General features: G+C 37.7%; 2 protein-coding genes across 2 annotated transcripts in view; one reads left to right on the top strand and one right to left on the bottom strand.

The window, feature by feature from the left end:
• Positions 1 to 2811: 2811 nt before the first annotated feature.
• The window catches only part of EXOC5_1 (Exocyst complex component 5), a 40647-nt gene continuing 17894 nt past the window's right edge, over positions 2812 to 25564 (bottom strand). The window contains exons 9-14 of the mRNA XM_051209423.1: positions 25398 to 25548; positions 23994 to 24102; positions 20134 to 20260; positions 13604 to 13814; positions 9248 to 9404; positions 2812 to 6453 (exon numbers count right to left, since the gene is read on the bottom strand). Coding sequence (XP_051074878.1) covers positions 6191 to 6453; positions 9248 to 9404; positions 13604 to 13814; positions 20134 to 20260; positions 23994 to 24102; positions 25398 to 25548 — 1018 coding nt within the window. The 3' untranslated portion in view covers positions 2812 to 6190. The remainder of the gene's footprint in view (positions 6454 to 9247; positions 9405 to 13603; positions 13815 to 20133; positions 20261 to 23993; positions 24103 to 25397; positions 25549 to 25564) is intronic.
• Positions 2912 to 6208, top strand: MRPL41 (39S ribosomal protein L41, mitochondrial). Its single transcript, XM_012942201.3, has 3 exons — positions 2912 to 4827; positions 5694 to 5878; positions 5914 to 6208. Exons 2-3 carry the CDS (start codon positions 5697 to 5699, stop codon positions 6170 to 6172), a joined length of 441 nt encoding a protein of 146 aa, XP_012797655.1. The 5' UTR covers positions 2912 to 4827; positions 5694 to 5696; the 3' UTR covers positions 6173 to 6208.

Below are 25564 nucleotides of genomic sequence, written 5' to 3'. Positions count from 1 at the left end.
TTTGACATCCGACTTCTTAGAAGTTCCATGAACAGTTTACCAAGAACAATATCACCAAAATCCGGTGACGGTTTCAACCAGGTTGCTAAACTCACATGCTAATTAAATTAATCTAGACACTGAAGATATCGACGGGATTTTACAGCGCGTCCAGCCAAACAGTAAAGTAAAAGTTTTCTGTGAACATATCTACGATCTGCCTCATTCGCAGGGAGCAAATAACTATCTACCACGCGTTTTCAGAGGTGGTACTTATTGAATGACTTACCAGCCCAACTAACGAGAACAAATTTGTCTTGACGTTTTCCACTTTTCTAGCAAGTGACAACTGATGGTCTTGGGCTAAGGAACGCTGTTAGGTACGTTCTTTGCGGACAAGCACAACGCGCAGATATCGTAAGACTACTCGAATGCTTCAGACATATAATGTGCGGTACTTATGATACACGCACTTTCTGTATGGATTCATCAGCGACCGAAAGTCCCGCGGTACAGTCTACGCAGTCATGCCGACATTATACTGTGTTGTTTCATGTCTTAGGAGCACTGTTCTGGAAAGTATAGGTTAACTGTAGAGATCGTCTGTTGTAGTTCAGAAATGCCGATGTTCGCAAATGCTTGGAACATCGTGTAAAAACCAGGCGACCTAACATGTGAGCTTCGCTTTTTACAACTCATTATATTCGGATTTATTTAGAAGTATGAATACCTGGGAACCTAATTTTCACAGGCCTATAATTACATAGGGGATCACTAGATTGCTCAGAAGTCAATGTGGTTTCGTTGTTACCAGCGACATGTACCAAGCTCGGGATAACCAAACAAACAATCGTGTAGAAAGTGTTCAAAAACGCCTTGAAAATGTCTCAGAAGAGGTGATAAACATTCCATCGACAGTCAGAAAATTCTGGCGTATCTCAGACACTCACCTACGTTTCAGTCCAGATGACGCTATAAAGGATCTCCAACGTTTTCCAAAGCTTGAGGTAAGAAATGTAGTCAAATGTATCATCAATTTCGAGCTCCACTTTCACTCCAGACTCTTTTAAGCGAGCTTTTGTAGTCATATCCATGGCTAAAAATTACAAACTAGTTGGTAGTATGAGACAAAATGATAGTGCGAGAATACATCCGCTGCAACGACAAGGTTATAATATCTGTTGTTGACACAACACGTTCACAATGTGACCATCAGTGTCTCAATGATAACATGTTGCTGTGTGGTCATACTTTGTATGCACATGCCAAAGATCTATTCCATGAAGGAAAGTATGCTTCTTTGTCTCCATAAACATCGTATGTTTATTTCGACATGGCAGCCGGTGGACAAAGAACAACATGATGGAATTGGTTCTCCGTGCGTTGATGAGCACGTCAAGCTGTACAGGGAGTGAAGATCTGCTTGAGAAGTTGACTAATAACTACTACTCTACCCACACTCTTAGTGAGCCTCTGTCCACTTGTAGTGGCATTGAATACTAACCACAATCCTCAAATCTGGACATGAGATAACTGTGAAAATAGACTTTTAACATGGAACACTATGAGAAGGTCAATGATGATGGACGCGAGAACATTCATTCAGTTAATTCAGCATGGTTTGGCTTTGCAGACGTGGTCATTCTTGAGTGTTGTCGGTGACTGTTACGATGCGATGATCTGGTGTACACGATGATGTGACTTCCACGTAAGGTCTTATAGATTAGGAAGTTAAACCATGTCGAATCTACAACTTTAGGGCTAAGTCTATTATTATAGCAGTACTAACAACGAAGTAGACCATAATTCTAAAAACTTACCCGTTAATGCTTTATGCCAATATCACAGTTTAGTTTTAATGTGAAACTAGGAAACACTTTTTGTTAATTTTAGAAACTGAAAGGAATCCCTGGATATCTTTATATGTGTATGTCTGTCTATTTTGAGACAATCTAACACCTGGGCAAAACTATCAGAATAGAGTTTCAGCACTTAGGCATCACTCATATTGATGCGTTAGGTTCCTCTTCTATTTAGAGGTCTGTAGACAAAAATGCATGCTTTTTCTTACGGTTTCTCCCCAGGATATTATATAACTTAAACCAGAACCACTAAGAGCTGTTTTCAACTCCTAGCCAAAGCCTTACCTGGAGAAACGTCTGCGTAAAGTTCCCTTACCTTGAGAATGATACCGCTCTCTTTGAAGGAGTTCAAATTAAAGCACATTTAAGTATGTTAAAACCCCACTCAGTAAGCCTAAAAATCCTTGCAACCCGTACCAAAGCGTTAAGAGGGATATAATCTCGATGTATTGTAACACCTATAATCCACTTCTTCAAGACAGATCGCTCATAACATCTAATACTAAACCACTCTGAGGATGTTATTCATATGGGATGATGCACTAACGAGCTAGCCCGAAAATCCAAGCGAACATTTTTCGTGGAAAAACTTTAACAATAGCCTGATGAGGATGTCTACTCTGTTATTTTATAATCACCTTCCATCGTCAAGAATGTTCTCCTACCACTCAGGAGAAGATCCTCAGGAAAAACAAGATAAGCTTGAATTTATGACGTCGAAAAATGTTTTCAGTATTTTCCCTTCACGAACAGTCATTTGATTCCTCTAAACACAGTTCTAGGTGTAAGTAATCAACTATTCAAACCTACTGCTTGAAGGATTGATGTTCGAACCTTCTGATGAATCAATAAAGAAAACATTATAAATCCATCAAGGATTTGTACGAAATGAGTAAAACAAGCTGTTAGTGTTTAGATTTCATTATACAAATTTGATCTGTACAACAATATTGGACCTTGGTTGTCCTTCACAAATATAGAGGGAGTTTGTAATCGCTCTCTAGTTCAGATTGTCTTGATCCCATCCTTGGGGTACTTTTGTCTTCAGTTATTTAGATCAGTGAATATAGGTGCATACTACGTGCCTAATGAGTCATCGACTCACTTTTTGTCCTTATTTTCGTCTACAGATTTTTTCATATCTGTGTGCTAGGGATCACTATCCCTCAACGTAGCACAAAGCTATAGCCTTTTTGTATAGATACGAAGAATTACCAAAAGTTGAAAGTTAAACTTTAATGTCTGGTAGATAGAGATAGTCGAGTACACTTTAATGTCTTCCTCAAGATCCAATACTATCGCAAAATTTCAAACAAATCTAACAGTTTTGAGAGACGTTCTGGCCAATGAAAATGCAAAATTTGGGGAATCATTCGTCCCATAAAAAAAAAATAAAATCTCAAGGGATGAAGTATTTTGACATGGATAAGCTGGATTTCCACTGGGAAATGAGATGCAAAAATTAAATTTCAGACAACCTACTATCTCTACAACAGGAGACTGAATAGTGGATTATTTCATATAGTCTACGAGAAAGGATCGGGGTAAAAATTCTAGTCAATATTAGGCGTTAAGATTTGGTATTGTGGTTATTATTTTCATCAAGAAACAGGCATCGATGATCTGACGTTTAAATTTACCAAACCCGTCTACTAAGAATTTTTGGCTTGTAGCCATAGTGATGAGTGAATTTTGTAGGAATATCCACGAGGCAATGTTGAAAATTTGTCTCGCTCTTAAAATATTGTGCCACCTCAAAGGCATTCAGTCTACTTTGAAAAATTCCAAATTCCTATCGACCAACATATCTTTTATTTGTTTTTCGTTGAAAAGCTAATAAATTTATCGTCATTCTGATAACCGCGCATATTTGTTTCTCTCCTCTTGTCTTGTCCTGCCTGTGAATTTTCTGCGTCTAAAAAAACTCAGCTAGTTCTGCTGAGTATTAACTCTGATCGTGAAATATTGCCAACTACCAGCTGTTGTTTTTGAAATTCGATGATTGGACTGATCCTCTGCATTAGATTTCTAGGCTCTTATAAGCAACGTAACTTCGTGACAATACCAAACGCTTTGGTAGATGTATTAAAGATAAACACTTTCCATCGTGCATGGACTTCGTTTTATCTTCTCGTAACAAGTGATTTTCTACTCATTTTAGACCAATTTGAAAATCCTGTTTACAAGTTGTTGGTTTCCAACCCGTTTATAATGGGATTTTTCAAAGCATGCTGTGTAAAATCTCCAGAGTTACTCTTGATTCTTAACGGTCCGGTAGATCCTCTTTGAAATCGGATTTATTGCTTGGGCTAAGTGCTTTATCTTTCTAATCTACCAGTATGGTCGACTGAGTGACATTTAAAATAAAGTTTTCAAAGAGCGGCTACGTCACATACAATAAGATTCCTGTCTGTATTTAGTCAGAATTCCATTTTCGTAAGAGAAAGTTTGTTGACGTCGCACTCGGCGTCACAGTACATCATAAAATATTTGCTAACCTGCCGTTCTCAACAGACTGCGGCAATTTATTCAATCCGGAGTCAAGTGCTACTGTTCTCGCAGTTCGAAGAAAGCCACCTGTTGCAGTTTGTTATTACCAATGTCGTATTTGATATACGTCCTTGAGACTGCACATGTTAGGTCTTTGCAAATCGTCTGTACTACTCAACTTGTTTTGTAAGGTGATCGTTGATACAGAAAGCTTTTAGTTTTGCTTAAAACTCGGAATTATGTCTCCTGTAATATTTAAGTCAAACGAAATCTTTATATTGTATTTTATCCCTTCGATGATATTCACGTACTATGTAAAGCTACTCAAAGTTAACCAGATGTGTGCCAGCGCTATTCGGCCCCTAAAGCCCAAGAAAAAAAATTAATGTCGCAGCGTACTGTCTATTATTTTCCAGTTACTGTTATCGTCTTATGAAGTTTTTGTTTTCCTGATTGGTATCGGACTTTCAGCCCACAAAACTTTTTATACAAACACGTAAGTTTATACAGTACAGAGACTAATCCCGTTTAATTCCTCTTTGCTGCTTGTAAGAAATTCTTTTCGATTGCCGAACAGTACTTTTGCACTTTTAGGTAGTGTATAAATCATTCTCTGGTATGTCGCGAACTAGAACCTGTCATGAATTTTTATCACTTCGAATTGGCGCACGTAGTACATACCTTAAACACCTGGGTGGGTTGGAATTCTGCACAGCACCCTAACCTTAGCCTTAATATCCCCTAACCGGACTTGAAATGCTGAGTAACATTGAGAAAAGCAAAAACATGCAGACCAAAACACTAGATCGACATATGAAGCTACTGACTGTTGGTCGAAATGAGTAAGCTTCTTGATCAGTATTCGTCCAATGGGCACGATCTATTGTTAGGTCCGGGTTCAAAACTGATTATAGTGATGCAGTTGTATATACTGCATATCTTACAAATCTGATATACCATCCCATGAATTTTCCCGTGAGTTATTTTTTATTGTTTTTGAGATGAACTTCTAGTTTTCTATTGCCATTCACGTATGATCATAATCTTGGTAGTTTCCTCTCTGTGATAAAATTTGGCATCTTGGAGTAATACAAATTTGCGACAAGTCCTACGTAGTTATTGACTGACCATGTGTGACTAAACTGTATTATAGTTTCGGAAAGACTTGATTTTATTTGGGCATGAATATCTAGTGATAAGCCACAAGATATACACTAGTCAAGCGTGATCTATTATGACAATTTAATTATCAAATAGCTCCGTGTTCAGGGGTGTGATTCCAAAGTGTTTTATTGTGTAATAGTAATTATGTAGCATCTTAGCTTACAATCATCTTACAGATTTTATACCATGATTCCCTAGGTAATGCAGTGTACAAGGTTGATCCCAAGTTCTTTAGTTTCTAACAAATCACAATCAATAAGAACTATCAATGTAGCAATGGGACCTTTAAGGTCTCGTCAGAAAATTGCCTTTAAGACAAGATACCACTGGATGTTAGACTTAAAAAAAAGCAAAGCTCGTGCAAAATACCCTTGGATTCCCAGGTACGATATCTTAACTTCTTAATTTTAGTTTTCAGGGAACCAACAACATCCATGGAAATATATGGTCAAAAAATTATTTTTCCTGAAATGTACTTAGATTTTATTGTACCTAACAACTTGGACAAATGTGAACTAAAACCTTACGTTTCATGGCAATCGAAGCTAATTGAGGAAGGACCACTAACAGCTGAAGTTTTATTTAATAACAGATATTCACAAAAAATAACTGAAATGTTTAGAAATGGTGCAAGTAATGAAGAAATTATGGAGTACTTGAAGAACACGAATTGTTAATAATAAATAAATGAAAAATTATCTTGTTGATTTGAACTGTATCACATTTTGTAGCTTTGCTGACTTATAATCTGTTCTGAGTTGAATGAAGTTCATCAACAAATCTCTTGGCATTCCTGACTGCAAATAATCTTGAACAACTTGTTGTACGTTTTCTGGCTTAATCAACATGAGATTCATCAGCTTAAACAGTACATCGAAAACAACATTAACAGTTGGACTCTCAAAATGCTTTGCGGTTTCTCGGTAGGCGGTTACATCTTGCATTGCAAAAAATCCACCTGAAAAATGACAATTTAGTTCACAACTTGTATAAAATAACAACAGCTATTTTAGAGAATAACTGAAAAGTAAACTACTATAAATGAATAAGTAGGCGAGTAACATGCCTTTATGCAGAGGTAAATTTCAAAATTGTAATTCACTGTTATGTTTGGACACTCCAAAACTTAACAAATTAGCGTACTTTAGGTCAGATGTTCGAATGCTAAATATAAAGTGCTGAACAATGTATCTCTGATTAAGCTGCTTAGCTACACTTGGTGGTAGCTGTAATTCATAGTAAATGCTGTACTGATGTTTGACTACATGTAAGGTTCTGTAAACTGTTGTATTTACGAAAAGTGCAGACCTGAGTTAATTTGTTGCACAACCTAACCTTGAAAGCTTTGAAAACTTTCATGAAAGACTAAGCATATAGTGCTTGTATATAACAAAGATACGTGCGGTTTTCGCCGTTTCTGGAAAATAAACTTTGAACAACAAACTTTCTCGTCATCAATTAAATAGACCTCGTCTCATAGATTTCTTCAATTCCTTGACATATATATGTATCTGATAGCAGATTGAAGTCACTAACTTCTTGTCTTAGCCATGTTGGCAGATGAAGATTACTTGATTCGGGTCCGCGCGACTGTCGTAACCAATGTTTGGAGACTGGGTGACATGGCTCAGAATCCATCACAACTTTGTAAGTATATACAGATTAAAACTGCTTTATACCTTTCTTTCTACGAACTAATTCTTTCTCCCTGTATCATATCCTTATGTGCAATCTTCCTTTTATATATTACTACCATCGAAGTAACTGCTGAGAATTTGCTGTTCATCCTGTGCTAATGAGATGTAGCAACTTGGACCGACCTATATATGTGTCTGGTCCTATGTTGTAAGTGCCTGACTGACAGAAGAGGTCTCGACAGACAAAGTTTTGCAGCGTATGGTACTAAACATTTAAGAATTACGCCAGATCATAATAATCTGAGCCATAGTTTATGGCTCCACACAGTCTGAAATTCGTAATGTACCAGCTACTCAAATTCTGGTCAGCTAATAAATGTATTGATAAATATTCCGTAGAATTGATAGTCTGAAATAGAACTAAGGATATGCTGAAGGGATCGGGGTCAGAAAAGGCTGTCTACTCTCTCCCTTCCTCTTTATTCTGGTGGTCGACTGAATTATGAAGACCTCGACATCTGAGAGAAAACACGGAATACAATGGACAGCTCAGAACCAGTTAGACGATTTGGACTTCGCAGATGACCTAGCCCTCCTATCGCATACACATGAACAAATGCAGATAAAGACAGCCAGTGTAGCAGCAGTCTCTGCATCGGTAGGCCTCAACATACACAAAGGGAAAACCAAGGTCCTCAAATTCAACACGGAGAACAGCAATCCAATCACTCTTGATGGCGAAACTCTGGAAGATGTAGGATCGTTCACATACCTCGGAAGCATCATCGATGAACAAGGAGGCTCAGATGCAGACGCAGAGGCGAGGATCGACAAAGCAAGGGTCGCATTCCTACAATTGAAGAACATATGGAACTCAAAACAACTTTCAACTAATATCAAAGTGAGAATCTTCAATACCAACGTCAAGGCAGTTCTACTGTATGGAGCTGAAACTTGGAGAACTACAACAACCACCATCAAGAAGGTACAAGTATTTATAAATAGCTGTCTACGCAAGATACTCAATATCCATTGGCTGGATACCATCAGCAACAGCCTTCTGTGGGAGAGAACAAACCAACTTCCAGCTGAAGAGGGAATTAGGAGAAGACGATGGAAATCGATAGGACTTACATTACGCAGATCATCAAACTACATCACGAGGCAAGCCCTAACTTGGAATCCTGAAGGGAAGCGAAAAAGAGGAAGGCCAAAGAACACATTACGTCAGGAAATAGAAGCAGATATCGATAGGATGAATAACAATTGGAAAGAGCTGGAAAGGATTCCCCACGATAGGGTTGGATGGAGAATGCTGGTAAGTGGCCTATGCTCCTTCACGAGGAGTAACAGGCGTAAGTAAGTAAGTATATATATAGTTTCTTAGAGTAACCAGTTTTGATAATACTAAAACTAATAAATTGAATAATTACTACTTTTGAATAGTCGCAGATGTAGTAATTAGGTTAATCAATATAGATTGAAAGGAATAGAAATCCCATCTCTTAAAGAAACATTGCCTTGCTTCCATTCAAACAACAAGGAACTGGACATGAGTATATATCAAATTAAAGTATTTATATACATAGCGTAATAAAAATTGAACGAAACTGAATAAACTACAGCATAACTTCGTAGCTTAGTATTTTCTAAAGTTAAGAGGAAGAAATCGTACATATGAAACTAAGAGTTAACACTCAATTTCGGTCCGAGTACGTTCGATCAACATAAAGTTTCTTGAAATCGTGAACCATGTACTCCAATTAAAAAAAACCCTCCATTTCATCAAGTTCCGAACTTAATTTGTTCTGAAAAATTCATTTTTCTTATGCACCCGAGTAAAATGCACAGCAGACTCCTTATTCTTTAGAAAGTTAACATTCTGTTATGTTGCATTTTGATTTACGTAGGACCTTTGCTCAGATGATGAGAAAGTTTATGACAAGGATGAGCTGGCTTCCTTCTACAACCAGTAGGTCGTTACTATAAATATTTACGTGTCCTTTTCATCATTTCACATGAAATCAATAGCTCTGAAATACGAGACTATTTCATTAAATTTTTCAGATTAATTTAGAAGAGAAAAAGGATTCTATAGCATGAATGAATATTTACCTGTGTCAGAAAAGGTAAAGTTATAAAAATGATCTACCAATGTGCGATTCAGTTTCATTCCAAATTCATGTAAAAATGTTTTTAAATTTTGACCATCTAGGTGTTGATGAGTCTCGCGGTTGATGTGGGTTACGAAAGCAACCACATGTTGACATGCCTAGCATATTGTTAAGAAAAATAACATTTAGCAACAAATCGTAGTATTTCGGAGTGATACAAGCTATGGGATAAAAAGGGTCCGTAAAAAAAACAAGCCAATGAGGAGAGAACACTACGTTCGGTTCTTTAACTAGATATGGAGAGATTTATAGCACAACCGAATTCTAGTAAAATAGGGGACTTGAAAAGTGCACTACGCAAACGAAGTAATAACATTATGGCGAAATAGGAAAAAATCGTACAATCAGCTGATAGGTGAACAAGTGTAACATGTAATAAAAATACTCACATAATTAAAGTAACCGATTGAGTTACTGAGTAAAAATAAAATTCTTTTCAATGAAGTCGTCTAATTAAGCTGTACATTTATATTTATAGTTGTTTGATAAATATAGGAGTCTATAGAGGGATAGAAGAGATCGAATTATAAAGTGATCCGGGATTTCAAATATTACATAGGGTTGAGTAATGATCAATAGATTGAAGAAGAATAGGAGGACGAAAATAATGTACGGATCAGAAACATAAGAGGTAATTGTCCACTTAGTAGATAATAATCATGGAATATTGTTAGAGGATAGTAATAACTGATTAAGGTTTAAAAATTACAAATGAAAACAAAACTAAAACACACTGAAAAAAGAAATCAGAGCCAAGAAAGGATGAGAGGTTGGGCGCATTGTTTTTGCAAACAGAGTTCGAACTTAAATTTGGGGATTCCCAGCGCCTCAACACTACATAAGTTTTTGATTCGACTCATTTCAACTGTATGGATTATTTTAAAGGACGACTCCTCCAGAGCGATAATAACTAGGGTCGATCAGGCGCTCCTTTATCGAGCAAGTGGTAGCTTTTCATTCCCCTTTTAAAAACTACGACAAGTAATGTTTTGAGACGTGTTTGCTTTGTGCGCCCAGTGTAACCTGCCTCACAAAAGCCAGTAAATTTATGGATGCACATCGGTATGGCCCCAAGCCGGAGTTTAACCTTAACACGTCCGGGAATGATATGGCGACTTGTGAAGGCAATACGATGCTTGGCTGAATAGGTTTTATTCAGGGATTTTGAAATCCGTTTATCCAAGATTTCAGAAACTATAAATCACCTAAATTCGATATTAATAAAAAATTTTTGTTAGAACTATCGGTGGCTTGGTGTTAAGTTTCTAGCAATCAATCTATGTGGATAGCTATTTCTGATGAGTATCTGTCGAAGTTGAAGTAGTTCGTCATCTATTTTGCTATGATAGTATATTCGTCTAGCCCTCGAGGATAAGTGAATTAAGTTTCTCCTTCTACTTAATGGAACCCAACCAAAGAAACTAATATATTAACTACTTGAAGTCGGTTTTAAACATGTACATTTTCATAAGGAACTATCTGGCCTTTTTTCAACAAGACAACAGAAAAACTGAAGTTCCGCGTTAGTCTCTGCTTTTAGTGTCAATTTAATTGAGTGGTGACAATTACTAAATTGATCCAAGATTTCATAAAAGTCCGTATCTTCTCCACAATTTCTTTTCCATGTCATATCTGACAATGTCCCAATCCACTGAGTTACACCATCTCTAGGACCTCGAAAAGAGAGTCGTGATGGGACGAACAGATACCAGCCCCACACGCCTTTCTTCAATAATGTGGCACCATGTCATAAACTAACCACCTTTCTCCTTTTTCAAAGCGTCCTGGGGTCAACGAGCAACATGTGGTGGTGGGGGGTCGCAGGGATAATGTTCGTAAAATATATCCAATCCTCCGAAGTGAGTTTCTTAACATGTTGGCATCAAAATAATGACCGTCACTTCACCCGAACATGCGTTACCTGACCTCGGGACTGCTAAAAATTGGTCTTGTTATCGGATGTGAGAAACACCTTCAAGACAATAATAATCAGATATCCCCATCTAAGAGGAGCTAGCTTTGATAAACATCGGTTATTCAGTCAGTTACAACGTAGGACCAGGCCGTTGTTGCTACCTCGATGTGATGATCAGGCTTGCCTATCGTGATGAAGCAACCGAGCTATACTGGCTGGAACAACCGTTCCTCTAGGTCCTACTATGTCAGACAGGTCAGTTGAAGAGCGGCAAGACTAAAAGCAACAAACCCAAGGTCCGAAGGGGAAGTCGTACTGCTGACTGTACAGAGGTGTGACAGCATTAAGGTGTTTCCTTCGGACAACCAGCATGACAACGATGCTGCCTTCCCACAAGGAGCGATGGGGTTAGAAAAGGTCGATCCTAAAAATGCACACCTCGCCTTGTCCCACGGATATCCGTCTCCGGCGATAAGATCTCAACAAGTACGGAGCTAACACGAAAATTACTCACAAAAAGGTCGTGTGTGACTGACCTCAAGCAATTGTTCCGTGTCATTCCCCCAAATGCCCTGGTACGGCCGAGAGTGGGGAGGCCCTCCCTCCCTCTCGAAATGCTCTCATATGGCCACGCGTATATAGCCTCTGCCAGGCAAGTCCTACTCACTGCCTTCTCGTGGCATTTCTGTTTACGAAATTGAGAGGATGAAAAGCGAATGTCCGGCGCTTTAACCGTGTTGCTGGACATGGAGAGTCCACCTAGGGGAGTTGGAAAACCCTGATTCCAAACCAACGGTGCACATGGGCTCCAGTATCCCGAAGGAACAAATGGCGTATGAACCAATTCCTTGGTCACCGGCTACCATAGGACTGCATGTCCTTACGATGCTCCACTACCTTGTGGATCAGACCTTCAGGTCGAAGGCTCCGGGTGTGGCCCCCCAAGAAATCCTGCTTCGGTTCGGGCACCCGGGCAGTATCACAGCCCTCTCACATATGAAATGAGATATGTGTGGCGCATATGTATTTGGTGCCTTCTTGTACCAATATGTGTTAAAAATAATAACTCAGGTAACTAAGACCACCTCTAATCCAATTTCCTTTTAAGGTACCTCCAGAAGAACCCTTCCACGGTGTGTGCAATCAGGAAGTGATAACCGCCCTCATACTTCTGACAGCACTCAAGACCACTTTAATAAACAGAGCAGAACTGTCCTTACTGATGTCCTTTATACACGACCTCCTACATTTAAACTAAAACAACAACTCCAAAGATAGTCTAGATTGACATAGAGTGCTGTGATTTCCACTATACATAGACTGGATTCATCTGTCGTGTCACCACTAGCATACGTATAACTACCTAGATATCCACACCTCGTCTAGTTCTAAAGAATCACTACAAAGAACTGGTACAGACACAGTATTCTGTCAGTTTTGCAAGCTGAAGGTGCAGAATACATGCCATGCTTACGTAGACCGATAGTCATCCGATCAAGTACAATCAAGATACCTTAAGGATGATCGTATAGCAACATCCGCGTATTCAAAGTCTGAAAATTTCTCCACGTAACATACCCACATCACTATTACCAAATTCCATCACAGCTGTTTCCAGAGTGTTATCAAAGGCAAAGTTGAGAAGGAGTGGCAACTTTAAACAACTTTACATAACTACACTGTCGGAGTGGAACAGCGGAGAGGTGTTAGTGTGCAGCACCTTCATAATATCCATAAACTTATCGGGCAAACACTACCACAAAAGATAATTCCAGACCAGTCTTGTTCAACAAGTCGAAGGCGGCCCTGATAATAAGAAATATGACTGTGAGTTTCCAATAAATGTCCCAGTGTTCTGGGACATTGTAGAGGGCGATGTAATGAATGTTTCTAATGAGAATAAAGTATGACTCAAACTAAAAGATTATCCTCCAACTTTTACCATCTTAAGAGGGATCTTCAGTTAAACACCAGTAAACGACTTAGAGAGCTGAAGCTACATCTATAGTAATGGCTGGAAGTATTTAGTATCATCTCAATCATACAACGAACAAGCGACAAAGACTTGTAGATGATTCTGGATTCACCCCTGAAGATGAATGAAAATACAGGAGTGGATCAGTCTTGAGATTTTTATTATAGTCTGCAAATAAACACGAGATAACAATATATTATTTCTGTGAAAAGATACAGGACATTACAACACACCTTCAAATTTGTCCCCAAACTAATATTGATGAAAAAGTAACTTATAATAAAGCGTATTTTGATCGGATTTTATGAGTCAAATACTCATTATTAAGTGGAAAGTGAAACAGCAGAAAACTTAGTTAAATATTGCTTAGAATAACTCGTAAACAAACTACTAGCCAGGAAACTTACAAGCGATGGTGGATTACCGGCAATTATTCCTGAGTTAGCATTTATATCTGGGCGAAAATCAGTTTTTCGCTGTTCACTGGATAATAGATATTGGACACGAGAAATAGCCAGATTTAGACACTTTTCTAAGCCAGTACAGAATTTGCCTTCCAAATCTTGTTTCAATTCGTTACGTTTGACAGATATTTCACTTGCATATGATGGGTTTGTACTGAAATAAACATAATATTAATTGCATCTAATTTTTCAAGTGATCTAATGTAAAAATTAAACACAAATATCTTGTTCCAAGGAAATTGTTATTGTACAACATAACACGTAAAGGGCATTAACAAGACACACTACTACTAATATTAATAAGATGAAAAAGAGGAACAATTGGAAACCTGGAAGCACTGAACTTCCGTTTCTTCCTATTATAGGACTCCTCAGCGGTACGCACCCACAATCCTACACGCAGGATTCGAAATCAGGACCTTCAGATTCGCGTTTGAAGGCTTAACCTCTAGACCACTGGGCCTGAATCCAACAGTGCTAACGCCTAACTTCGTCTACTCACTAGTGACTAGCTTCGAGAGGTCACTCTCGGAGTCCTGAGAGTTGAAGGGTATTTATTTAGAAGAGTTATGATGCCTCATAATGAAAGCCGAGATTCTTCAGAAATCACGTGGCCGATGCAGAGCAAGAACTAACATCAGCACACGGAACGTTCACATTCAGTGGGAGATCGGAAAGGCTATTCAGATAGAAGCGGAAATGAGAAGATAGAACCTGGTGGTGCTTGGTTTAATTGAAACCCACTTCATGCAAGCTGGACAGAAAATAATAGCTTCGGGAGAAATGATGTTGTATTCTAGTGATGAAGAAAATGCCCCGCATACGAAAGGAATTGCATTGATATTCTCCAAAGAAGCGTGAAAAGTGCTAATAAGATGGGAAACTCATGATTTTAGAATTATCAAAGCATCCTTCAAAACAGAGAGGGAAGAGTAAGTATGAGAATTACAAGAACATCACACTACTACCGGTACCAGGAAAAGTTTTCAACAGTGAAAGTCAAGGCACAAACTGAATACACTAAAGCAAACAAAATAGTGAAGAGCAGCGTTAGAACCGACAAGCAGAAATACGTGGGACAGCTAGCAATGACGGCGGAAAAAGCTGCAAGAGAAGGAAATATGAAGCAACTATATGAGACGACAAAGAAACCAACAGGGAAATATAGTAAACCAGAGGTACCGATCAAGGACAAAGAAGGTAGGTCAATCACTGAGATTCGAGAACAGATGGGTGGGACACTGAGGAACTCAAGAATAGACCAACCTCACACAACCCGACGGACATGGAAGCAACATACACAGACTACCCTATGGATGTTACTCCAGCAACGACCGAAGTAATCAGGATGGCCATCAGACAAATCAGTTGGAAAGCAAACGTTTAACCAGATAACATACCAGCCGACTCACTCGTCATACATAGAAACAACTGCAAACATGCTTCGTGTTCTATTCAGGAAGATTTGGGACGGAGCACAAATGAGGACAGACTGGACAGAAGGATATCTCATCAAAATATCAAGGAAAGGAGATCTGAACAAATGTGAAAACTACAGAGGCATCACACTACTGTTAGTACTAGAAAAGCTTTTCAACAGTGTTGTTGATCCGGATGAGAGATTTAGTAAACGATCAGCTTCGAAATCGACAGACCGGATTCCGTAGGGACCGGTTGTGTACACACCAAATCGCGACACTACGAATCATTGTGAACAATAAATTGAACGAAACTTGTCACTATACAACAACTTACTTGACTATGAGAAAGCATTTGACACTGTGAATAGGAGAATTTTATGGAACCATCTACGACACTATAGAGTGAGTAGCTGAGAAAATCGTCAACATCATGCGGGATTCATTCATACGACGGACTACATTGCAAAGTCATGCATGGAGGACAGCTGACAGATGCATTCCAAGTGCGGATCGGAGTCAGACAGGGTCGCTTACTCTCGCCCTTCACTTTCTTTTGATGGTTGACTGGATTATGAAGATCTCAGAATATAATGTACAGCTTGCATGCAACTAGACGATTTTGACTTCGCAGATCCTATACACAACAAAAAATGCAGGTGAATACGGCCAGTGCAGCAACAGTAGGCCTCAATTTATACAAGGGAACAAACAAGATCCTAAAATTCAACACAGAGCACCAACCAGATTGAACTTGTTGGAGATCTGGGACAGGTGGAAACTAACGTACTTGGACAGTATTACTGATAAACAGGGGGGATCTGATGTAGAAGTGAAAGTACGGATTGGCAAAGCAAGGGAAGCATTCCTTTAATTGAGAAACATATTGAAATAACGCTGGGTTTTTTCCCTTACACCAATGGAGCAATAATTTCCCTTAGACGAATGTCTTCACTAGATACCTTTCCAATGCCTGTTCTACAGGATTTCAACACAAGTCGGATCAGGAACACGTGACGAGCATGACTAAAACGTGGGTATATTTCCACGTCAACAACTAAAAATAGTAATAAGAAGGGTAGGAAAATATTTAACACATCTAAAACCTGTCAAACTATCTACAAGTCTGACTAGACAAAAAATAATCACCGTTTTCCTCGCCCACACATCAACATGGGACTTAAAACAACTGTCGCAAAACACCAAAGTGAAAAATCCCAATACAAACATTAAAACAGATTTACTGTACGGAACTGAAGCGTAGAGAACCACTACAACCATTACCAAAAAAGTACAGGTATTTATGCACAATTACCTATGCAACATACTCTAGATCTGTTGGTCGGATAACATCAGCAACAACTTACTGCGACAGAAAACAAACCAACTTCCAGATGAAGATGAAATTAGGAAGCGGATAGGACATGCATCGCAGAAATCATCAAACTACATCATGAGGTTAGTCCTTACTTGGAATCCTTAAGGTAAAAGGAAAAGAGGAGGACCCAAGTACACATTGCGTCCGGAATCGGCGGTAGACATCAAAGGAATGAACAGCAACTGGGAACAACTAGAAAGGAGAGCCCAGGAGAACCGTGGTCATCGGTCTACGCTCTTATGAGGGGCAAGTGGAGTAAGTAATTAAGTAATAGTTCCGAGTTTCTTTTTAGTCAATCAATTCTAGTCTCTGGTTTACTAAACATTTCTAAGGTTCTTATTGTTCCAGTTATCAGGTCAAAATAAATCACTCAACTTAGATAAACAGTGTCAGAATGCCACTGAATTCAAGATAGTGGATGATGCAAATTTTGAATGACATTTATCTTTACTGTAGTACTAGTCTGTATCGTCAGTCAGTAACTACGTAGAACTTCGTACGTACGTACATCAGTTCGAGTTGCCACACCACATTAGCACAGAGATGCAGTTGTCGATTCAAATCCCGTAGTGGTAGAGGTAATAAGAGTATAAGCAGTAATCGGGAAGATTAGGGTTTGGAGATGTTGTTTAAAGAGTATAATCCAGTGAAATAAATTTGGAAAGAGGAAAAAAGGGACATGAAGAATTCAGAAGATTAGAATTTGGGAGAACACAGAGAGTGGATGCACCTGCGCCATTGCAAACGATTTTGAGCCATGTCATTCAGGGTCTCTAACCATCGGTTGCTATCATCTCGCGGTCCCCAACCAGGTAGTCTACAACTACCAACATGACTCAGTCCACTTGACAGTGACTTCATGGACTTGTGCCATATTTTGGTCTGGCCGCCCCTAGCTTTCTTCCAACCTACTCCTATACCACTGAACATCGCACATCGAAGCAGTCGGTGGTTGGGCATACGTAGCACGTGTCCCAGCCATCTCAACTGATGAAGTTTCCCTACTTCATCAATTGGTTTGCCATCCTTACCTAGTACCCGTTTTCTAACAACTACATTACTTACTCGATGGTCCCAGGATATACGAGCAATATTTCGAAGACACCTATGATCAAATACTAGTAACCTACGAATATCCTCTACTCTTACCGGCCATGTTTCACTGCCATAAAGTAGGACGGAACGAACTGCTGCACAGTAAACACGTCCTTTGGTTGATAGACGGATATCTCGCCTACGCCATAAATGACGCAAGTTGGCAAAAGTTAGTCGGGCCTTCTGTATCTGTGCTGAGATTTCGTCACACACTAAACCACAAGGGCTGACAAGACTCCCAAGATAAGGGAAGTGGTCGACACGCTCAACCACTTAACTCCCTATCATTAGTTCAGGTGTCGATGCAACCCAATCCTGAAGCAACATTTCGCATTTCGAGGGAGAGAATCGCATCTCGAACATGCTTGCCTTGTTGCTTAGAGTGGTCAGAAGACTCTGCATTTTGTCAGCGTCTTCACCAAATAAAACTATGTCATCAGTATATTCTAAGTCAACAAGTGAACCTCCCGGTAGAAGTTCAACCCCTGGAAATTTAGATGAGGAGAGTGTTATCTCTAAAAGTACGTCGACCACAAAGTTGAACAAGAATGGGGAGAGTGGACAGCCCTGACGAACACCACTTGAGGTAATCAATTCTGATGACAGTTCGCCATAAGCTCTCACTCGACCAGTTGTGTTCGAGTAGAGAGCCTTTATAAGGTTAATGTACTTCTTTGGTACTCCTTTCAGTGACAAACACTGCCATAGAACCTCACGATCAACAGAGTCGAATGCCGCCTTAAGGTCGAGAAATACTACCATTGTGTGGCGTCTGAATGTGTGTCTGTGTTCTAGAACCTGGTGTAGTGTGAATATCTGATCTATACAACCACGTCCAGATCGAGAACCAGCTTGATTTTCTCTAGTCTGCTCCTCACGAGCTTTGATTAGGCGTCGAAGTATTATTGAAGCTAATATTTTAGACACTATATTAGTCAAACTGATTCCTCTGTGATTGTCACAAGAGGACTTTTGTCCTTTCTTATAGACTGACACAATCAGTGATTGAGACCAGTCAGATGGGATTACGTCCAGTTCCCAAATTTTATCTAAGACCTCGGTTAATCTCATTGCGCACAAACGACTGTCTACTGGGATCCACTCTAAGAGAGCTATTTCTGCCCGAGGACTCAATGCTATACCTACGCCGGCGAGGTCACGGGAAGCAGAATCGAGTCGGTTCTTTATTTTGGCATGGTGAGGTCAAATGAATGACGCTACTTGGATCCTGTATGCGCGTTTCGGAGACGCAGCACACATCGATGGAGCGAGATTCTAAAGTCCTAGCTAAGGAAGCCTGCTGTCCTATTTGGCACAGTGTTCGTACGTTAAAAGCTCCTACGTGTAGTTTAGAGCTTGGTTTCAGGAGACCAGGAATAGCGTTCCGCGTACTCGAATCGTTTGCCCTAGCGGTGCGAGGTGATAAAGGGACGTGAGGAGGGTTAGTCATGGAGATAAGACAGGTATTAGGAGGTGTAGGAAGGATTTGAGTGTGACCAACTTGGTCTCGTGTGCTGTTACGGGTATGAGGGCTGATGTCACTTCCCGGCTGCCCACACCGTGGAAGGGTATTTCTTGAGAAACCTGAAAAGGAAATTGGATTAGTGTTGGTCTTAACGACCTGGGAGCGTGACCGCAGAGCCCAAGGGACAACTGCTTGAGTCCGGTCGCGCACGGCCTTTTTGTGGAAGGTTTTTGACGTGTTAGCTCCGTTCTTCAAAGGGCCTTACCGCCGGAGACGGAAATCCGTGAGGTAAGGTGAGGTGTGACATTTTTGGGGTCGACCTTTTCTAACCCCACCCCTCCTTGTGGGAAGGCAGCATCGCTGTCATGCTGGTTGTCCGAGGGAAACACCTTACTGCTGCCACACCTCTCTACAGTCAGCAGTACGACTTCGCCCTCAGACCTTGAGTTGCTGCTTTTAGTCTTACCGTTCACCAATCGACCTGCCTGGCATGGTAGAACCTACAGGAACATATGTTCCAGCCAATATAGCTCGGTTGGGTCATCACGATAGGCAAGCCCAACCACCGCGTCAAGGTAGCAGCTTTGGTCGGGTAGTCTGTATCGACTGAAATAATACTCGACTCTTGGAGATCACAATGTCCTGACAATAGGAATATTATGCCGAAATTGATTTCGTAGTAAATCGCATTTTAAAATATACATAGTTGAGCGTTAAACTATGAGTTAATCTAATTAAATCAAAATAATACAGGGAGATAAAAATATTAAATCTTTCAAATATTTCCATCCATAACTGTAACATATTCGTGGACAAAATTTCTAAGTATGATACAAAGTTCCGAGGCAAGTAATGGAATTCAGAACGCACATTTCGTCCCACAGCATTACATTTTCTAGGGGTGTTCATAAGCCAATAGCAACTAATCAATTGTAGACTCCAGTATCAACAACAAGAAAATATAAATGTTCACAAATAATCTAAACAGTATTAGAAAAAGATAAGTTATTAGGTCATAGTCAACTAAAAAGACTCATACTTTCAAAAACTGAATTTATGTACTTTAGGTGTTTTTAAAAACTTTAGTGGCACAAAAAATTATTCAGAAAATACTCACATAATCATTGGTAAAATGGACTCATCAATTGTTTTCTCAAAAAAGTGAAAAATGGATGTGGCTTCGTGAATTATGGAGAAGAAGACTAGGTTTGGATTGTTATTTCGAGGATCGGCTATATTCAAACCTGATATTACAAAACGTAAAAGCCATTCAAATATTATGTGCAAACAAGTATATGAAAATATGACAAAATTATACAAACTTGAGTATCTTACCTAACGATCAGTATAGGGTTGTGGAGGTTGTTGAGTTTTCATTGAGAATGAACCGATCAATGTTAGAGCATCATTGGAAACCTGGAAGCACTCGATGGCCGTTTCGCCCTTACTTCAAGTGGTTTATTTAAGAAATCTTTTTATGGACTTCTGAAAAGAACGATTGCTTCTAATTTAAGTTATATGTTTTAACTACGAATTTCTATTATCTCTGATCACAGTCGGTTAAGTGTAATGTACTGTACTAGGACTATTTGGCCTAGCATTTACAGTTATTTGTACCACTCTACTGTTTTTAAGAAACCCACATTGAAACCGTAATACCTAAGGTTTAAAAGCTTTTATTCACTACAACAAAAACGCCTTAATAAAATATACTTCCATTTTCACTACAGGTAGAATCGAAAATGTCTAACTAAAATGCAAAATACTAATACCAGTAGACTGACTAAAAAGCAGTGCATACGTAATTACGGAAATGAGATTTCGTGGAGACTATTCATCTTTAACTAAGTTTTCATCACGCATTTAGGCAAGCTGGGAAAGCATAAAAAAGATTTAGCACTAAGAAGCTGTTTTACCCTCAACAAAGTCTACACACTGCTCTACACAAAACCTAATAAACGAAATTTCAGGCTTCGTAATCAGAACGATATATACGAACCACTTAATTGGAGTTCAATCGTTAACATTTCAAAATTCATTCAACCATATTTGAACTGAGGTAGATATCACCTATAACATTGGACAATTGTTATCGCGTAATACTGTGGATTGATTGAAATTGGGTATTTTTTTCATCCGATGAAAATCCGTGATCAAAACTGATTTCTAACGCTGATATGAAAATCCTCAAAAAGTTCATTATTATGAAGTTTGTAAAAGTTTTAGCTAGAAATAAAAGTGAAGATTTCGTTTTATTCCTATGTTTCATTCATTCTATACGAACCATACTCACTACGTTTAATTTTTTATTGCCAGTGATATAATTATTCAAAATCCCTTAATATATTTCTAATTAATTTCTTTTAGCTGTACTGACGAGGATTAGCAACGTGAGTCGACATACATTTGTGATGCATTGTTCATAAATGACTGAATAAGTGATCGAGGACACTCTAATTTCGATTCAAAAGTACAATAGTAATAGTTATTTTTGATTTTTTTTTTAACCACTTGTAGCGTGAAAACTTGTTACTTTTACTATTTTATACACCCTATTATAGTTTTAATCATTATTTATTGATTTAATATAATTCATAATGATCCATTTAGAGCTCTTTACAAATCTTAAAAAAACAATAAAAGTGTGATGGTGGAGAAGATTTGTAGCTCAGGTGGATGATTTTGATGGAGTTTTGTTCTCTGAGCTGGATGGTTTTGCTCAGAGAACAAAACTCCATCAAAAACAACAAAATTGTTTTTAAAATATAATAAGTTCACAGGATTTCTTCACTTTCTCTCCACCTCCAGAAAAATTAATAAATTTAGTTAATTTAAAACGTAAATCTACATAGAAATCTTAATAAATGAACTATTAATCAGTGAACAGTATATTATTTGTTAGAATGGGGTTTTCCAGAATACTGGGAAATATGATTTTATTACGTAACATAGTAGACACTTTTATTGGAAGTATAGTATTGGGAGCTCTTAAGAATATATCAATAAAGCTTGTAGAGGCTCAGAAAGGCTGAAAACACTATCCGATCAGCACTAAGTAGAAAATTCCTAGAAACATCTAGAAAAATTCATGTTTTGAGTGGACTGCTATTCATAAACGTATAAATAAGCTTTCTTTTGGCAAGTAAATTAACAGTGAACGCTCCTATCCTTACTTAATGCCTTTCGACAATGTTTAGTTTAAGTGGAGTAGTCTGAGGATAAAAAACAATATAGGAAGTCACCAGCAATCGTTCCAGTAGCAGATATATCATATAGGGAAATCATAAAGTATTTTTGAGTTAAACGAATAACAAGCTTATCCATACTTGTTCAATTAGTTGAGCGAGGTAACTAAAGCTAACTATTAACTCGCCATGAAAATAAAGGTTTATTGATTAAAACTCCCTAAAAATATTAATTCTAACCTCATTACAAACAACTCGATCCTCACTGATGGATAGTTAATTTAACGACTATTCCTACCCACTGCCTTCTGGTGGTTAGGGTGTTGTTTACGAAATCGAGAGGACGAAAAGCGATTTTCCGGCGCTTTAACCGGGTTGTTAGATACAGAGAATTCACCTGGGTGAGTTCGAAAACCCTGATTCCAAACCTATGGTGCACATGGGCTCCAGGATCCTAATGGAACAGATGGCTTATAAACCTATTGTTGATCATCGGCTAACATGAGACTACATCTCCTAACGTTGCTCCAGTGCCTTGTGGACTGGACTTCTAGGTTAAAGGCTCGGGGGAGTGGTTCTCTAAGAAAACCATCTGCTTCCGTTTGGGCACACAGGCAGTATTCCAGCCCTCACAAATCGAATGACGAAGTGTGGAGCATATATTTTTGGTGCCTCCTTGAACCAATGTTTATGTGTTTAAATAAATAAATAATGCATGGATGTGGCTGTAGGGAAAGAGACAAACTACAATGCTTTTTCATTGTTTCTCCAACTTCATGTAAAATATTTTTATCAGTATAACTGGGATCAGATTGTTTAATACATATAATGGAATTAAATCACATTTTTCTGATCAACTTTGTCTCTTCCTAATACTATTTAAAATCGATAACACACAAATTGGGTTTTGTATGAACAGTTAGTACTCAAAGTACGTCCAACATAAACATCACATTTTTACTTTTTTCAAGGAAAAATGTATAGCCAGTAGTTTTGCTTTGACTTGATAAAGCTTTTTGTCATTTAATAAATTCAGTACTTGTCTTTCAAATATGGGAAGCATTATTTTTGTGTAACAAACTATGTTCAGTTATCTATGCTAATTTGTAAAGTATACGTCAATAAGAAGCTGTATTTCGTTTTACTGGGTAAATATCCAGTGTAAGGGAAACTTGGTTCCAAATACTAGTCATCTGATGGGCCCATGTACTTGATATTAAATCATCAGTGTCATTTGAATTTGAACTCGATTCTATTAACCAAAGTTTAAGCATCAAAGCAGTAGACTACAATCTCAAACAAAAGACGTGTTTTACATAAAAGTATTTAAATTTAAAAGTATCGTTTAGATTTTGGTTCAGATATATTAATTATCACGTTTCTCGAAATATGCTAAAGAATGATCAATTTCAGTTGCTCACTTCCTGAAAAATACATTAAAATAAATGAATAATAAGTCCTATTTGGTTGTTAATTCTTCAACCGAAGTATATGACTACAGAATCGAAGAGATATTTGTTCAACGCCTAAATTATATGATAAACCTGTGAATCGCTGCTTTGTAGTTTTGTTCTAATGATATTACTGATTGATTTACACGAATTGATGACTATTAAATATGGTTATCCTATTGATAACATTTCTATATTATCGATGGCATTTATGGTTTAGTATTCCAACACCTAACTGTAGATCTAATTGTTATATTATAAACATATACAGACTAAATAGTACAAGAATCTCAATTTTCGTATAAAAAAGAACACATTTAGTTTTGATGCAATGAACTTACCGTGCAAACCTAAAGTAACACCATAATCCACGTGTTCAACAATTAGATAGTGATACAAACAAGTAAATATGAATTTGCCATTGTCTGGAATAGCAGTAGGTTGGGATAACTATAGAGCAATTGAACAATATATATATAAATATATATAGAACAATTAAGTGGATTAAAAAGTAGTAACTATAAAAATTTTATTTTTACACATTGTGAACTGTATGAAATGAAGTATTATGGTCATTAATTAACTTAAAATTTTATTTATTTAAATACTTGTATTGAATACAAACTAGTGTACAACCTCTTTATTCATTAACATGAAAGGGCTTATGCTGATTGGTTGATGAGTGACTTCCCAATGGATTTACTGATAAATTGAATAGATTTTAATATTTATATTTTCAGTTAAATATTTCACGTAAAATGTTAAGAACCATTTCTACTCTTACCTAAAATTCATCTAATAAAATACTGTCAGAAACTTAATATTCATGGGCTATTATCAAATCGATTTTTCACTACATATTGAAGCAATCATTAATTAGTATTTACTTTACAAAAATGCTATACAGTTACATTTACAAAAGTTTAGGAAAAAAATGTTTTAAAATAAAACAATAGGAAATCTCATCGTTCCCAGAATAATCAATAGTTTAGATCATTTATCTACAACAACAACATACATAAATAACCAGTTGGTAAATGTCATCAAATATACATGCAATGACTTTAATAACAATTTTAAGATTGGTTCTAATATAAAAACTAAATATTGTATATCAATGATAAACAACTAACCAAATAGGAGAAAATATACTTTCCAATGATAATTCATTCAGTCATAACAAATATGAAACCTAAAATATATGTTCTTTGGTCCCAACTTCAATACCGTATCAGCGTAGCCATATGAGATTATCAAGACATATAGTACCAGGATAACAGCACCAGTTACAGTAGAAAAGATTAAACAAAGAGAACACAACTGAATAAGAAAGAATGGACTTGAGGAACAATAAGTAGGTATTTTTAAACATAGGATAAATACATCATAGTCATTGTAAACGATGAAAAATAGAGATGAATAGATGATTATTTCAAAAACCGGCGTATAAGTGTAAATCCATTCAGAATACCATATACTTTATTTGAAGTAAATAGTCTTCAGTTGTAAATAAGTCTTCAACAAAGAGACTGCATAAATATAATGAAACCAAAGAAAGCTTCTCATTATATGACGAAAGTATACTAAAAAGTTTAGTATTTAACGAAATTTTACCTATTTCTCGAAATAACATATTCCCGATGTAAAAAGATTGGAGATTATCACAAGCATTCATGACTAGGTTATTATTGTCTACATCTTAAGTATGTTTATTTTTAAAATAAGTTTAAGTTTCAGTATCTTACCAGCAAGCATCGTTTGGCAGCACGCCGAATATCCTCAATAATATTAACAGCGACTTCTTCTGATAACAACGATACATCGTAGTCATTTTGTGATCGATCACCACCAGTGATATGAAACTTTGCTTGGAGGTCTCGTCGAAATTCAGCCAAGCTAAAAACAACAGAAT

Source organism: Schistosoma haematobium, chromosome 1, assembly GCF_000699445.3.
Source record: "Schistosoma haematobium chromosome 1, whole genome shotgun sequence".
In the NCBI taxonomy this organism is placed as follows: domain Eukaryota; kingdom Metazoa; phylum Platyhelminthes; class Trematoda; order Strigeidida; family Schistosomatidae; genus Schistosoma; species Schistosoma haematobium.
This window is presented reverse-complemented; position numbering and strand designations above follow the sequence as displayed.